Here is a 14,689-nt window from a genome sequence, read left to right as displayed (position 1 = left end):
TGGGTAGTAGCAGTAGTAGTAGAAGTAGTAGTAGTAGTAGTAGCAGTAGTTGGTAGTAGCCCTAACACCATGAAGTTATGGAGTTTTGGGGTCAGAGAGGAGAGTGAGAGAGCCCAAAGCTGCCAAAAAACAGCTGGACGTTTAAACGTCAAAGGCACTGAGGAAGATCACAGGACAGGAACAGGAAGCCCCGGCACAGGAAGCACATCATCAGTGAGTCAACAGCTTAAGCCGCGTGATCCAACTGACCAGTAGTGAGCGCTCTGCCGGGGTGCGCTTTGAGATGGAGCTTACGGGGGCCTTTTTCGTGTCCTCCTGGTAGGGGATGGTGGCACTGTTGTGGAGGTCTGAGTTGGAATAGTAGCAGCTGTGTCGGATGCGGTCCACTCGGACGAGCTGACGCTCCCTCGCAGGCCTGTAGGGCGAGGATGCAGACGGGACCTCCTCGGCAATGGTGGGAATCCGCTCATTGCTGAGGTATCTGTACAGCAGGTCCTCGCCTAAGGAAGGAAGACAGTAAAAGATTCTTAGCAAAGAGGTAAAAGAAAAATATATAAAGCTAGCATCGTGTTTAAATAAAAATTGAGAACTCAAAAGATAGTCAAGAAAATCCTCTACATTCCGTTCAACAAAGTACATTCCTTTGTTGAAATATGCAATTTTAGTAGAATTTCTTTAAGCTGCTGCAGTTTAGCCACAGACCTAACAATGTCCCGGATAATAAAACACTGACAAACATTTCCATGGACTACTTTCATTAAATATTTAAAGAATCACTTGAAATGACACTTTAATCCAGAGAATGGATTGAAGTTTATAATAGAGATCCGCAGAAAACTGTCTGGTGATCAAAATCGACTGATTTGACAATTAAAGGGTTCTGATCAGTGATTGGAAGCCTTTTCTCTGTCTGTGAACACCCCAAACAGTAATATCAACAATCCCTAGAGTGGAAGTTATTACTGAAAGGAGAACAACTGTTAGTCAGTTTCCAATTGCGTTGAGGAAAGGTGGCTGTCAACACAGTCTGCTAACAACAAAGAGGTAAACTTCAGTAAAAACCAGAGACTTTAAGATTTTACAGTGAAACTGCACTGTTTGGCCTTTTGAGCCATCCTACTCTATCCCTCATGAAACATGCTTATTCCCAAAGAACACACAGTTAGTAATCAGATTTAAAATAGTTAAAAATGTCAATTAGGTAATAAATTGGTATAGAACAAAAAAAAATAAGTTTAACTGAAGAATCTCTTTGCCAGAAGAAGTTGAAATTATTTGGAGATTTTCAGTGATGTGCATAGATAGCTCTAAGTATTAGGTCTGTGAGAAATTATAATTTAGTTTTATACTAAACATTCTATAAAGAAGTATATACATATACAGTACAGACCAAACGTTTGGACACACTTTCTCTTTGAATTCAATGAGAAGGTGTGTCCAAACTTTTGGTCTGAACTGTATATATATATATATATATATATATATATATATATATATATATCTCAAATGGCTGTAGAATTAGCAAACCAGTGATTAAAAATATGAATACCTTTTCTGCCATGTGCCCAGGGCTTGGCGTATGTGTCCACTACTGCAACACAAGTATCTGCTGGCATCGACAGTGGCCTTGGCTTACCTTGAGACAAGAGTGTCACATTTGTAAGTTCTATTTTCAGAACATTCTGAGTCCTTATGCATCAAAAAAGTATTTATTTAAAATACTAACCACGTGAAGCCTTATGCTCCCTCATTCTGGGCTGGATTACAGTGGCTTCAATGGGACATCCGGGGTTTAACTTGTCATAATCTGTGATGGTGGTACGTTGTCTGCGCTCCTGGTCCAGGAAGGAGTTGGGTGACTCAGAGCCCTTCGGTCTTTTACTAATGCTGGAGAGGGAGTCTGATCTCATCTCTCTGCACACAGAAACAAATGTTTGCTTATTAATCACAGCTCAACTCACATTTCTGTGGAATCAGAGTTAAAAAACAAAACAAAAAAAAAAAGAAGTAGATCACTATGACTTACAAACAAATAGTGTTACATGAACAAGTCTAATCCAAGGGAACTGAAGAGAAAAGTGTGCAGTGTAGGATGCAGAGTGGGCTGAAGATGAGCAGATGAGAATGTGTAGTGATGAGGAAAAAGAGATGTGAAAACGTGACTGCAGCCCACTATTTATGAATTAGGTTTAAATATGTCTGATTTTAAAAGGTGTTGCATCATAAGACATTGTTGGGAAGCATTTCTTCAGCAATTCCTCACTAAATTTCCTATTTTCAGTCTTTTAAGTTAACTTTAAAATATAAGATACCACAGGTCACCATGAACTTGTGGCATATATTTCTGTACCACATTGGATTTGAATAAAAACACTAAAGACTACAACAAAAACACACAAGAAAGGAAAGAAGGCAGGACACAAAAAATGAAAAAAAGAGAAAAAATAAATATATTAAAATAAAGCAGCACACAAGGAAAGAAACATAAAAAATGGAAGAAACAGAAAAGAAATACTAAAGAAATTAAAGGACATAGGAGACAATGAAACAAGAGACATAAGACACACAAAGAAATGGAAGTAAATTAGGAAGGATTAAAGTTATCTTGATACAAAGAAGGGTATAAAGTAACGCACAAAGGAGAAAGGAAAGAAGACCACAAGAAAGATTTGAACACATGGCTCACCGTGGAGTGTACGGCACTGGAGGCGGTGGAGGAATGTACAAGTCCATAATAGCTGGCTTCTCCTTTTTAGTAGATCCATTAGCTGAACTGGAGGGGGACTGGGATCGGATCAGAGAGGAATTATTCTGTAAAATAAATATTTTTACATAAGTTGTTACATCCTGATTACATGGTGAAGCCCTCAATAAATCCAGCTTCAACATCAATCACGGTCAAAAACAAAAAGATTTTTTTTAAAGTTTTTGGCTTGTGCTTTTTCCACCTTCAAATATTGCCTAAATATAACTTGTTGGTAAAAGGGAGGAGCTCACCATATGTGGTGAGACGTTTAAGTGCTTGTGTGTGTCTACAAGTATAAATTTTCTTGCTTGAGGTATGGGAAGATTGTAAGTAAAGTCTAAAATAGACTGTAAGACATTCACTCATTTACCACAGTTATGTTTCCTGACTCAACAACTAAATATTTGGCTTTTATCTGCTGCAGTTCTCAGCCTTAAATGGAAAAACTGTTCCTGTTACAGTTTTTATTAAATTTTTATTGTTATTAACATAACAATAAAATATATATATATATATATATATATATATATATATATATATATATATATATATATACACAGTATATAACAATACATATTTTATTTTTACTGTTTTTATATAACAATAAAAATCTTTGTGAGTCAGGCTGAAAGACGTGGCTCTGTTTTGGCTTTGAAGCCTCATTATCAAAGATAAACTGAGATGTCTAACTCTGATTTCCTCCAGAACCTGTTAAAACAAGCTGCTGGCATTTATTTTCCCCATTGTTCCCCAAACCTCTGTCTGCTGCTTAAAGATATCAAATCTGTTATTCTCTCATCTTAGCTTCTCAGGTTATCAAGCAGGCCACGCATGATAGCACAGTTCCACAGTGTGAAAACTGGAAGTGTAGGATTACAGCGGGCTAATAGACCTACTGTATGTTAAAACAGGAGTCAGATGAGAGATAGCCTCATGTCAGGTCTGATGGGCTCACAAGATGAAGTAGAACAAATGTACATCTTTTGCAGGTTGCTTCTGTTTGTTATTTTTAATAACACTAAAATGTTCTAGATTAAACCAATTTTAGAAATCAGACAATAATGATCTGACTACAAAAAACCCCAAACATTTTCAAGTGATGATTTCATCTATTAAAGGAAAGCTTATAAAATAATTCTGTACAAACCAAACTGCCCTGAGAAAATCCACGAAGGGATTGTCCAGCATTAGGTCCTGACCTTAAGTTCAAGTACACTTTGGTCACTCAGGATGATCTAAAGCACAGCAGCAAGTCCATCTTTATATGGCTCAGAAAAGGACGTCTTGAAGTGGCTTAGTCAAAGTATCAATGCTGTGGTAAAACGCTAAACATGTCGGTCATGGTCGAAAACAATTCTACACAGAGAAGTGGGCTGAAATTCCTCCACAGCAAAATAAAAGACTAATTGCTGATCATTACAAGCGCCTGGTTACAATCTTTGTTAACTGATCAAGTTTAGGATGGAATAACTTTTTCATATAGAGCCAGGCTGGTTTGGGCACCTTTTCTCCCTCATAAAATTGTTTTAAAACTGTATCTTATATTCATCCAGAATGTATTTTGTTCATAATTAAAACAATTTTATAATCTGAAACAAGTCATACAAATAATGTAAAAATAAGAAAAAAAAAATCAGTGGATGGGAGGAGAATTTTATTTGCTTCACATTTCCCAGTTACCTTTAATAGTTTGGGATGTTTTATCTAGGAAAATAAATTAACGTTATGCTCCCATCTCTTTGTAATAAAACACCTGGGTCATGTTTTGTGTACTGAAATAAGATAAACGGACCAAAACACTACAACAGGCAGCTTTATCTATTAGACTGAATGACTTAATGGGAGTTTTTTCCCCTCTTTTGTTGTACCTAAAGATAAAGCTCAATAGTGTATTGAGCTCAGCCAGCAGCAATCTCAGGGTGGCTCTGTCTGAACATGCTGATTCTGGAACCAACTCCCTAAAAAGCTAATAATTAGTTGACAGCGATTAGCCTGACATGAAGAAAGAGATGGGTCTGCAAGTACTCACCTGAGGTACGGGGGGCTTCCAGCGCATGTTCTTAAGTGGGGCGGGGGTGAAGCTTGTAGTTCCTGTCGGCCTCTTCTTCAGTAGTAGAACCACACCTTTGGGGTCTTCTCTCAGTTTGAAAACAAGGTTTTTCAACTGCCAGCCAACCTGATTGAACAGGCAAAGAAAGTCCAATTTTACATAGCACCATTAATGTACAAGATAGTCCTAAAATAAACAAAGGTTGCATTCAAGTTATTAAAATAAAACAGTGATAGAAACACTTAATCATACAAAAATAATATACAAGTTTCAAGAAATGACTATGCACATTATTAGAAAATATTGATAAAATAATATTTAATCTTCTTGGAAACACTGTTGTAAACAGTAACAGGACTGAAAAAATAGACGTTATTTGGAGATAAAATTAATTCTGAGTACAAAGCAACAGTTAGGTTTCATGTGTGCTATGTGGATTTCAATCTTATTGAGTCTAGCTGAGGGGTTATTGCTATCTCTGCATACATGGGACCAAAATAAATAATAAAACAGTGATAGAAACTGTCCAAACCCTTCCACTTACTGAATGACATGCTTACTTAATAATTGTAAGTGACCGTGGTCATGCGGTGTCACAGATGTTGTGTCATCAACATAGTTATTGAAAGATACATTGCAAAAATCCATAATCTAGATATTAAAAAAAAGTGGGCTGAGAATAGAGCCTTGGGGAGCCCTACGTGTGACCTTTGACAATCACACATTTATATAATTGCCAAAATAGTGCTGTTCCTTCTTGTAAGGTGTCAACCATACTAGATATAACAAGATAGAACCAATTACTAATCTTATTACCATTACTACAACTTGTACTTAGTTTACAATAATAGATATTAAGCTCACCACTGTTTGCTGGTTGACCTGAATCACTTCATCCCCTGCATGGATCTTCCTTGAAAGGTCTGCAGGAGACTGAAAAAGAAATGTAGACAGGAATTATTTCTCTAATTGGTTTTCTCATCACATCGAGGCCAGACAGGATCAACTTGTCATGATTTGTGATGATTCAGATTCTGATTCACATTCCGAGATTGGAGGCGTTAAGATCCCACTGTTGATGTGATGCTTGTGCATTAGTCACTGGCTTGTTGTCTTAATGTGGGTTTTAAAACGGGTAGGCTTTTGTGTAGACGCTGTTTGTGACATTTTCTTATCAGTGAAATCACAAACAATTCCTCTTACACAACCTTTATCTCCTTCAGATTTTGAAACTTTGTTTTCCCACGTCAAACGAGGAGGAGGATGAGAAAAAGTCTCAGACGTAAATAAATCCTTCAAGGAGAAAGGCTGAATGTGTTTGTTAAGTTCACAGTTATACTTACATGCTCTGTAGTTCCAGTGATGACATGCAAACCATCGTACGTCGACTTGATGTACATTCCCTAGGTTGAAAAACAAACACCCAAAACCTTAATTGTGGTTGTGGTTTAAACACAATATTCCCAGAGGGAGACACATGGTGATGGAAAAGTGGAAGGCCACAATCTGACGTGCATTTCATGCATTCCTGGGGAATTGTTAAAAAAAAAAAAAAAAGCAGGATTTGACAAACTCTTATGAATTCCTCACCAGCCCCTCGCCTGGTTTGATGTTGGTCAGCTGGACTTCTTCCAGACAGGCAGATTGGCTCATGAGGGGGTCCGATGTGGTTCTCACGGTCTGGTCACAGATGTTGTTCAAAGTCTTGGACTGCAGAGGGACAGGTACAGCAAAATGACTCGAGAGTTGGACAATGAAGTCTAAGACCTTAGTAAACTGTGATCAAGTTTATTTTAAATGCAGAAATTATATGCTATGGCTTTATTGTCATTGGGAAGACTGTTAACTTGACTGTTTTCCAGACAACATTCTATTCAACACGCCTTACTGCACAAGAAACTGTTCACAGTGTGCTGTGTTAAAGTATATTAATTAAAAGTTGAGTGGAAGGAAAATGCATGTACAAATAAGACAGGTGTAGCCTTGAAAATATTTTGACCTAATGCCCATTCAAGCACTAGGATGAAGATTCGGAAGAAGATTTGGAAGGTGTGGACAGTGTTTGGACTTAGTGGTTCAGTAGCACACAGATGCTGCAATAATGCATTCCTTCAAGTAAAAAGAGTAATGTACTGAGCAGATATGCTGTACAGTACTTTTATACTTTTAGATAGCCCAATTATTCTGCCAAAAGAGTCTACAGAGTGTCAGCAACAGGAAACCCTGATTGATAGCTAGGGCGTAGCAGAGCCGCCCCCTCTGCTGGCAACCCTATGGACCTGTCTGCTCTTTGCACTCAGAAAATGACCTGATCTGCTGAAATCAAGTCACACAATTGCTTTGGTAAAAAAAAAAAGGCTTTTTTCTGCAGTATAAGAATGTATAATGGAACTTCTGGTTCTGATTTGGTTTACATTTTATGGACTTACAGGAAAAGATATGGTATACTTACAACTTCCAGAATCTTTTCTTCCATCTCATAGACGCTGCAGTCCTGTTACAGGAGAGAAATGACAATAGGTTAAACTTGTGAGCAGTAAACAATAAAAAGAGAGAGAAGGTTTTCTATGACTTGAGGGAGAGAGACAGAAAAAGTATATGGTTCAGATAAAAATGATATAATCAGAATCCCATATATAGAAATAAGAAAAATGGGGAGGACCCACAAATAAACAGCTTGTAGTATAAAATTACCCCTTTGGCTGCATTTTGTGGATGCCATAATTGCATAAGGATCTCCTTGGTTCATTTTAGAGCTCTGGAGCTTAAATGGTTCTTAAGCGGATATAGTGATGACATAAAGATAACAGCAGAGGCAAAATGTGTGATTGTAGTCTGAGAAATTGTCGACCAAAGCCATTTTTTCGCCAAGCAAATGTAATGCAGCTTTCCACAGTTCCTTCTCACAAGCAGGCAATATTGGTATGATACTGATTGATTAGATGTAAAAATGCATCTCAATAAATTACAATATAATAGAAAAGCTCTTAGCTGCAAGCCATAACCATCAAAATTAACAGAAATAAATGTGCAAAATACATTGATATAAGAAATTCACTCTTTTAATTGCATTAAGGAAATAAAGAAACCTTGAGACGATATTTACTCAGATGCACCTGTGAGAGATGCTAAAAACAAATCAGCTAAATCAGCTTGGAAACTACCCACTGTGTCCTGACACAGCTTTAACATGACTGGATTTGACACAGCTGAGGCAGTAAGGCTGTGGGGGTTATGAAAGTTATTTTATTATAGGGTTATGTCCTGTGTTGTGTTTTCGTTCACAACACAGGACAACTGTCTGTTGAATCCAGACAGCTAAAAAAAAAAACTACTTAACCATAGTCTCTTATTTCTTCAAAGTCATCAAAAGCCACAAGCTACTGTCAACACAAAGTAAAGAAAACTGTTATGACGTGTGGGGGCATGTCCCAAACACAAAAGCAGTTCTGTTGGTCTTTGTAAATCCATTGTGCAGACAGCGAATGGGGGTCGAGAACATTTCTCTGTATTTCCATAGCTTTGCACATTCCACAGGGTTAAAGGGGAGCATCTGTTTGCAAAAGCACTTGGCCTGCCATACTGCTGATTTGTTTGCACTGACAAGAACTGCATGGCCGTATGTGGGAGAAGCATCTTATAACTCCTAAATATCCTCAAAGTTTACATAATTTAAAAGAACTCTTTGTTTCTTATTATACATTTAATGTTGCAATGTTTACATTTCTTGAGGGAAATTAAAATGCTATTACCAACATGGTATGCAGGGAAAAAAACAAAACAAATCCTCCCATTTGAAAAAAACAAATAAACAAAAAACATGTTTCCATGCAATCTAATTTCTAATGTCAGCCTACAACATATGGTGGTTTCAGAAAGAATCTATGCTTGCATAAACAAGCAACTGCATATTTCCTGAGGCCCGTGTTTGGATGAAAACATGACTGACTGAGCCAAGAGGAATGGACTAAAAGGGCATGTTTCAAGAGATCTCGAAACAAAACAGTTTAATTATAGGCTGCAGACATAATCTGGCCAGTCTGCCATCAAACATTTACTGAACCTTCTTATCACAAATATAAAACAAAATGAAAGCAGTGCAGAATAGTAGCTAAGTACTGTGAGACACTGAGGACCAATTCCCAGGATGCACTGATCCCTTAGATTACACATACTCCCATAACCAGGGTGGATCAGATGACTGTGTGCAGCTTTGATCTGCTAGCATGAAGTGACCGAGGGACAGTAAAAAAAAAATCAAAAAAATCCAGATACTTCAAGCCTGAATTCCTGATATTTGTTTTTCATGTAAAACATTTTATCTTAAGTTATCTTGATTAATTATTTGCCCACTAATAACTGTAACTCTAATATTTTAGAGTCAAAAAGGTATGAAACAGGTAATTGCACTTGTTTTTATTGTTTTTCAAAATGAGTAAGTAATTTTTAAATGTACTTTTCTGACTTATAACACATGAACTGAACACTCTTTGTTTAATATGTTCAGGAAATATGGATGAACTCTATAAAAGTAAATTGGTGAAGAGGATGGACTCTTCCTAACTCACTAACCCACTGTTAAAAACAGTATGTTTCTAACATACTGTTAGGATTTGTAATCCTACAAATAATTTTGTAGGATTATTTGCCAGTTCATTGACTGATATAAAACCCTTATATTGTAATGTTTTCGGCCATATCATCCAGCCCTAGTTTCAAGTGACTTAGATTTCCCACAACACCATGATGTTGTGGGAAATCTAACTGAAGACCGACTAATAGTTTTATTAGTGTGACTGACACTGTCTTCACAATAATATTTTGACATATACGTTATTTTAATTAAACCCTCACAAGCAAAATTCGGGCTGATTATGCATAAACTGCCTTGCTAATATAAAGTATTTTGCTGTCAGAGTTACTTTGTTTATATTTTATATTTTGGAGTAACAACAGTAAATTATAAACTTTCATTTTCAGTGCAGCTGCATAGTTTCCCAACAGTACTTTTGTCCTGAGTGGACACTGTGTTACGGACTGTTGCTCGAGTTTGCATTCCAGACATAACTTAATATTTTGAGCTGCGTTCCAGGCTGGCTTGGAATTACTCATTTCTTTCATGTTTCTTACACATTTCTAAAGACACAAAAATGTACTCCACTATTGAGGAACAAGTTGGAACACTAAAATTTGCATTCCCTTTAAAAGCAGGAAGCCTAAAATAGTTGCTCCTTTGAAAGACAATGACATCCACTCTGCTCGGTCAGCCAAACATTGGTAATGTGTTCTCAGCTTTATGGCCCTGCACACTGGCTTCATTCAAGCGCAACATATAAATTGCATGATCTAAAAAGGTCCAACTCAAGGCACAAGTTCATGAATAGCCTGAGCCAACATCAGGCCGTAGTTCCCCATCATCATAAAACCAATCAGCTGGTCAGTCTACTGTGCACCCAATTTATTAACCAGTGGTCTTCAAGGTGAATGAAGTGAGAAAGTCTTCTAAGAACTTATGACACAGTTTTATACAGTTGTATTTTATGATGAAATTAGTTACTTGCTATGGGCTAGATTCATTGACCAAACTGCTTCTCTGCTCAGACCATGAGAAAAAACAATTCACTCAATGATTTTGAGACGTTCAGCATCATCAACCTCTGCACCCGACATGGCAGTGTGGGAAACGTATACCCCCCACTTCTCTTCCAAAGACCATGACTGAGCTGCCCACAGTAAATCAGCAGAGGTGCTGAAATCCCAGACTCTGGCAAAGAAATAGGCACTCTGGGAAAGGAATTTATTTCAAACCAATAAGCCTCTAAAACGACACCTGGAGTCTCAGCAGTCATGTTCACAAGAAGTATAAACTGCTCAATGCAAACCCTTAAACGATGAAAGGCCGTGCATTCAGTCTATAGAAATGTGTGCAATACAATAGTGCCAACAGCTGGTAGATTCTGTATTAATCTAAGAGTGGAGAAATAAGAAATAAGATGTCTGGAAGCTACAGAAAAGACCAAAACAAAAACCACATGGCAAAAAAAAAGACGGTAGCCAGAGGATGGTTGCCAGTTTCCTTCTAAAGAGTCGAGTTTTATGCAGCAACAACAACAAAAAAAAATACAAAAAAGAAAACCAACACCAAGCAATAAACAACCGCTTGCTGAGGGGCCCAGCAGTGTGACCTCATTAGCCAGCATGAGGGAATAAACATCCCAAGAAAAACACTGGCTTCTGCATTAATGTACTCAGACCGCTGGCTTCAGGCTTGTGTCATGGCTGCCAGACTAGATTTCCTCCAACGCTCTTTTAATGTGAACGTCTGTGCCTGGGGGTTAATGTGTGCACAGTGGAAAAAGGCTATTATGTGCATGTTTTTTGTGGTTTTAGGTAAAAGTGTGATGGTTTTAGCATGCAGACCTGCTGAACTGTGGTGGTCAACTCCAGGCACAGCTGTATGATCTTGTTCTTGGTAGCTGTGAAGTCACTGATCCCTGTGAGAGGCGTCCTATAGTAAGAAGAGAGAGAAAAAAGGAAAGATAAGATTGGAACAGGCCAATTTTTCCATAAATGACTTCTATCTATGATTAGCATGTTGAGTACTAAAAATAAAATCCCTATTTATTGAAAAAATACAAATGCAAGAATTCCATCTATTTCCACTCCAACAAAACACCAATCAACAGCACGTGCTCAATGTATTTTTTCAAGACTAATAAAACTGAATAAAGGTTGGCGACAAATGCTTTGATACATAAGTAGAAGATAACTTTGTCTTTATCCTAGATAGATTAAAAACTACTAGCTGAGGTCTTTTGCATTACAGTTCTTAGGGAAAAGGGGGAATAAAACTGAAGGAAAACTGGAAATCAGTATCCGCCAGCAAAGATCTGCTTGGTGCATGTCTATTGAAAACTTGATATAGTCGTCACTAGAGACTCTAAATCAGCAAACAAATAATACTGACAACCTTCTTAATATGTTATGCTTTTAATGCATAATATGTTATGGAACCAGTCAACTGGAGAGGATACTGTCATCTAAATCAAAAGCTGACTAGCAGCTATATATAACAGAACTTTGTGGGAAAAGTCTGACTTTCTCATGATCCCCCTCATCCCCCCAATAAGAATTTGGAAGATGTTGGCATAAAATACCAGACAAAAAGTTATCGTACCTGAAATTCAACCAACAAAATGATGATGCTCTGGTATATGATCTAATACTTAGGGGTAATGGAGTGCAGTCACCTATCAAGCCAAGCTAGGAGGCTCTTTGCAGCACCAATCAGCTCCACCACAGAGGTTAGGAAGTCATTTGGTGGCTTGCGAGACATGCTTCCCTCAGATGGGGGGCTTTTTCTGCGATCATTTGTAGCAATGTGAAGACTGTTGGTTGCAGCTCTCATCCTCACGACAAGATTCTTCAGGTTATCCGTTTCCACTCCATAGTTCTGAAATAAGATTAACAGAAGGTTAAAAGCTTTGAATTAGAAAAATGCATTATAAAGATGTCAATCAGGTTAAATAATAAGGTCTGAAAATATGACAGTCCCACTCTTTTACCCTAAACAAAGAAGTATTTTTAGTCCCGGGAAAAACACGTTTTCTGTACTGTAAATGGATGTAATAATTTCCCTGACAGAATCTACTGGTGAAAGATTTGACTGTTTTTTCCCCTTTGTCTTGGTGAACCTTTTTTTATTATCTTAGCATATATTTTTAGAACTTATAAAACATATGCTATTCTCTTGTCTGTGAGAATAGCAATTGTATAAAAAAATCCCTCCCAGTGAGTCTGCAGAGTTTTGTTCTTTTTGACGTGCATGAGAAATCCCCTGATTTTTATCAGGTTTGCATTCTTGAGCCCAAGTTGTTTCCTGTCATTGCATTCCTCTTATTTGTGGAGAATTCACAAGCACAGGGACGCTACACTCGGTAATTCCAAACATCACTGAGCCGAGCACAAATCAGTGCCAAAGTGAGCAAAAGTCACTTTTTGTTTCAATGTAATGTGTGACATAAGCAAACTAATGTTTTTGACTAAACAAATGGTATTAGAATAAAATGTTTGCTATGAGTAAACAGTGGTCTGGCACTCATTTAGCATCAGCTTACATTGTGCTGAATTTGTGCCAGCAGCACTGCTTGATAATGACATGCCAGTTGCATAATGTGCTTCCCAAAGAGTAAAACGGCACGTGTTTGGCAATCATTGCCAGAAATCTGTTTTCTTTTATTCTGCTTTCAAACATCTGCTTCGAAAAGAAGTATATACAAACTGATTCACTAATCTTCAGTCCCAAGAAAAACACTAGGATAATTTGAGCATTCGAACAGCAGCTCTTAGTGGCTTTGTTCGTGTAATATTCCATGCTAGCTGGAATATAGAAACAATAAAATATGCAAACACATTTGAAGAACCTAAAAAAAGAAGGGGAAATCATCTGAGTCTTTGGCTTCACATTTACATAGTTAAAGTGCAACTTTAGCATAAAGAGAATTTGAGCATTTTCCAAGACAAACGCCTCTCCTTCCTTCTTATTAGCAGTTTAATCACACACACAGGAGCTCTGACTTTTTTCACAGATGCCTAGAGAGCTTTTGTCCTACATTACTAGCAGAGCAAAAAACCCCAAAACAAAACAACTCCTTTAGTGCAACTTTAACCTTGCCTCCTGATTACAAAGTCTGGATTTTTTACCCTTTTATTTTATGTTTTTCACCTTTTTCTTAGTTTTTATTTTAGAAGATAACAGCATTATCTTCTGTTATAATGTGGCAATGCAGTGGTACAAGACGTTGAAAATCTGCCTTCATTTAAAGTCTCAAAGTTTCAGAAACAGAAAGTATCGTTCAAGAACGGAAGCCACTTCTTGTTTAGTCAAACTTTAGAATTCTTTTGTAAAATGCTTGAAGCCAAACAGTAGAATCTTACTTTCTTTAGAGTTTATGACTAATGTGTAGTGGCTAAGCATCATGTAAGAGGATATCATGGTTTGCTGGTGAGCTAGTGGAGTTTCAGAGCAAACCCTGGCATGTTGGCTTTCAACACCAGCTCTGCAGAAGACATCAGTGAGAGAGATGTCCGGTAAAAATGTTTAATGTATATTTTCGTCCCCAGACAGCCGTTAGAAGCCCTTAACATTTTGGGTGTAAGAGAAGCACAGTCATAGGGCGAATGTGGCTCTATGGTAGAGTAGTCATCTTGCGATCGGAAGGTTGTAGGTTCGATTCCAACTTCCTCCTGCCACATGTCGATGTGCCTCTGGGCAAGGCACTTAACCCCAAATTGCCTACCGATCTGCGTATCGGTGTATAAATGTGTGTATGTTTGTGAGTGCTCTAGTGACTCTAGTGTAAAGCGCTTTGAGTGGTCAAAAATGACTGGAAAAGAGCTATATAAGTTCAGTCCATTTACCATTTTCCTGAAGGGTTCATGTGGGAACATCTATCTTGTAATTTGGGCTTGAATGTAGCGTCATACCATATAAAGGTGAAATCTTCGATATTATATGTGTATGTGCATAAATATTTAAACGGAAAGGAGAAAATGAAAAAGAAGGGTGAAGTGTCAAAAAGATTACCATGACAGGAAATGTCTGACTTAGCAGTTAATAGAAAAAGGAAAGAGTTTAGGAGGAGCATGTGTGGTGTTGATGTCTTCAGTTCCTGTCGGTTGCAATGACCTTGCCTCAGGGAAAGCTAATTAAATCTGGGGGGCTTCACTTCCTCCCAAGGGACATGTAGAAATCTTAAGCCATTCTTAATAAGGAAACCTCAAATGAACAAAACCCACAAACCTGCACAGCATCAGTCAGAGGTGAAAGGTTGTTGAGAGTCCAACATCCCTGGTTTTGACTTCATCAGAAGATAAACAGATGGGGAAGTTTA

The 14,689-nt window shown here is 37.7% G+C and overlaps 1 protein-coding gene across 2 annotated transcripts in view; it reads right to left on the bottom strand.

Annotated features, from left to right (window-relative positions):
• Positions 1 to 14,689, bottom strand: part of cnksr3 (cnksr family member 3) — a 51,467-nt gene that overhangs the window by 18,601 nt on the left and 18,177 nt on the right. For both annotated transcript variants that reach the window (XM_028000154.1, XM_028000152.1), the window contains exons 3-13: positions 12,047 to 12,249; positions 11,217 to 11,304; positions 7,249 to 7,290; positions 6,387 to 6,506; positions 6,140 to 6,199; positions 5,661 to 5,729; positions 4,776 to 4,922; positions 2,687 to 2,811; positions 1,727 to 1,914; positions 1,550 to 1,636; positions 250 to 500 (exon numbers count right to left, since the gene is read on the bottom strand). In XM_028000154.1, the coding sequence (XP_027855955.1) occupies positions 250 to 500; positions 1,550 to 1,636; positions 1,727 to 1,914; positions 2,687 to 2,811; positions 4,776 to 4,922; positions 5,661 to 5,729; positions 6,140 to 6,199; positions 6,387 to 6,506; positions 7,249 to 7,290; positions 11,217 to 11,304; positions 12,047 to 12,249 (1,380 nt within the window). The remainder of the gene's footprint in view (positions 1 to 249; positions 501 to 1,549; positions 1,637 to 1,726; positions 1,915 to 2,686; positions 2,812 to 4,775; positions 4,923 to 5,660; positions 5,730 to 6,139; positions 6,200 to 6,386; positions 6,507 to 7,248; positions 7,291 to 11,216; positions 11,305 to 12,046; positions 12,250 to 14,689) is intronic.

The sequence above is a fragment of the Xiphophorus couchianus genome, chromosome 19, assembly GCF_001444195.1.
Source record: "Xiphophorus couchianus chromosome 19, X_couchianus-1.0, whole genome shotgun sequence".
Lineage (NCBI taxonomy): Eukaryota > Metazoa > Chordata > Actinopteri > Cyprinodontiformes > Poeciliidae > Xiphophorus > Xiphophorus couchianus.
This window is presented reverse-complemented; position numbering and strand designations above follow the sequence as displayed.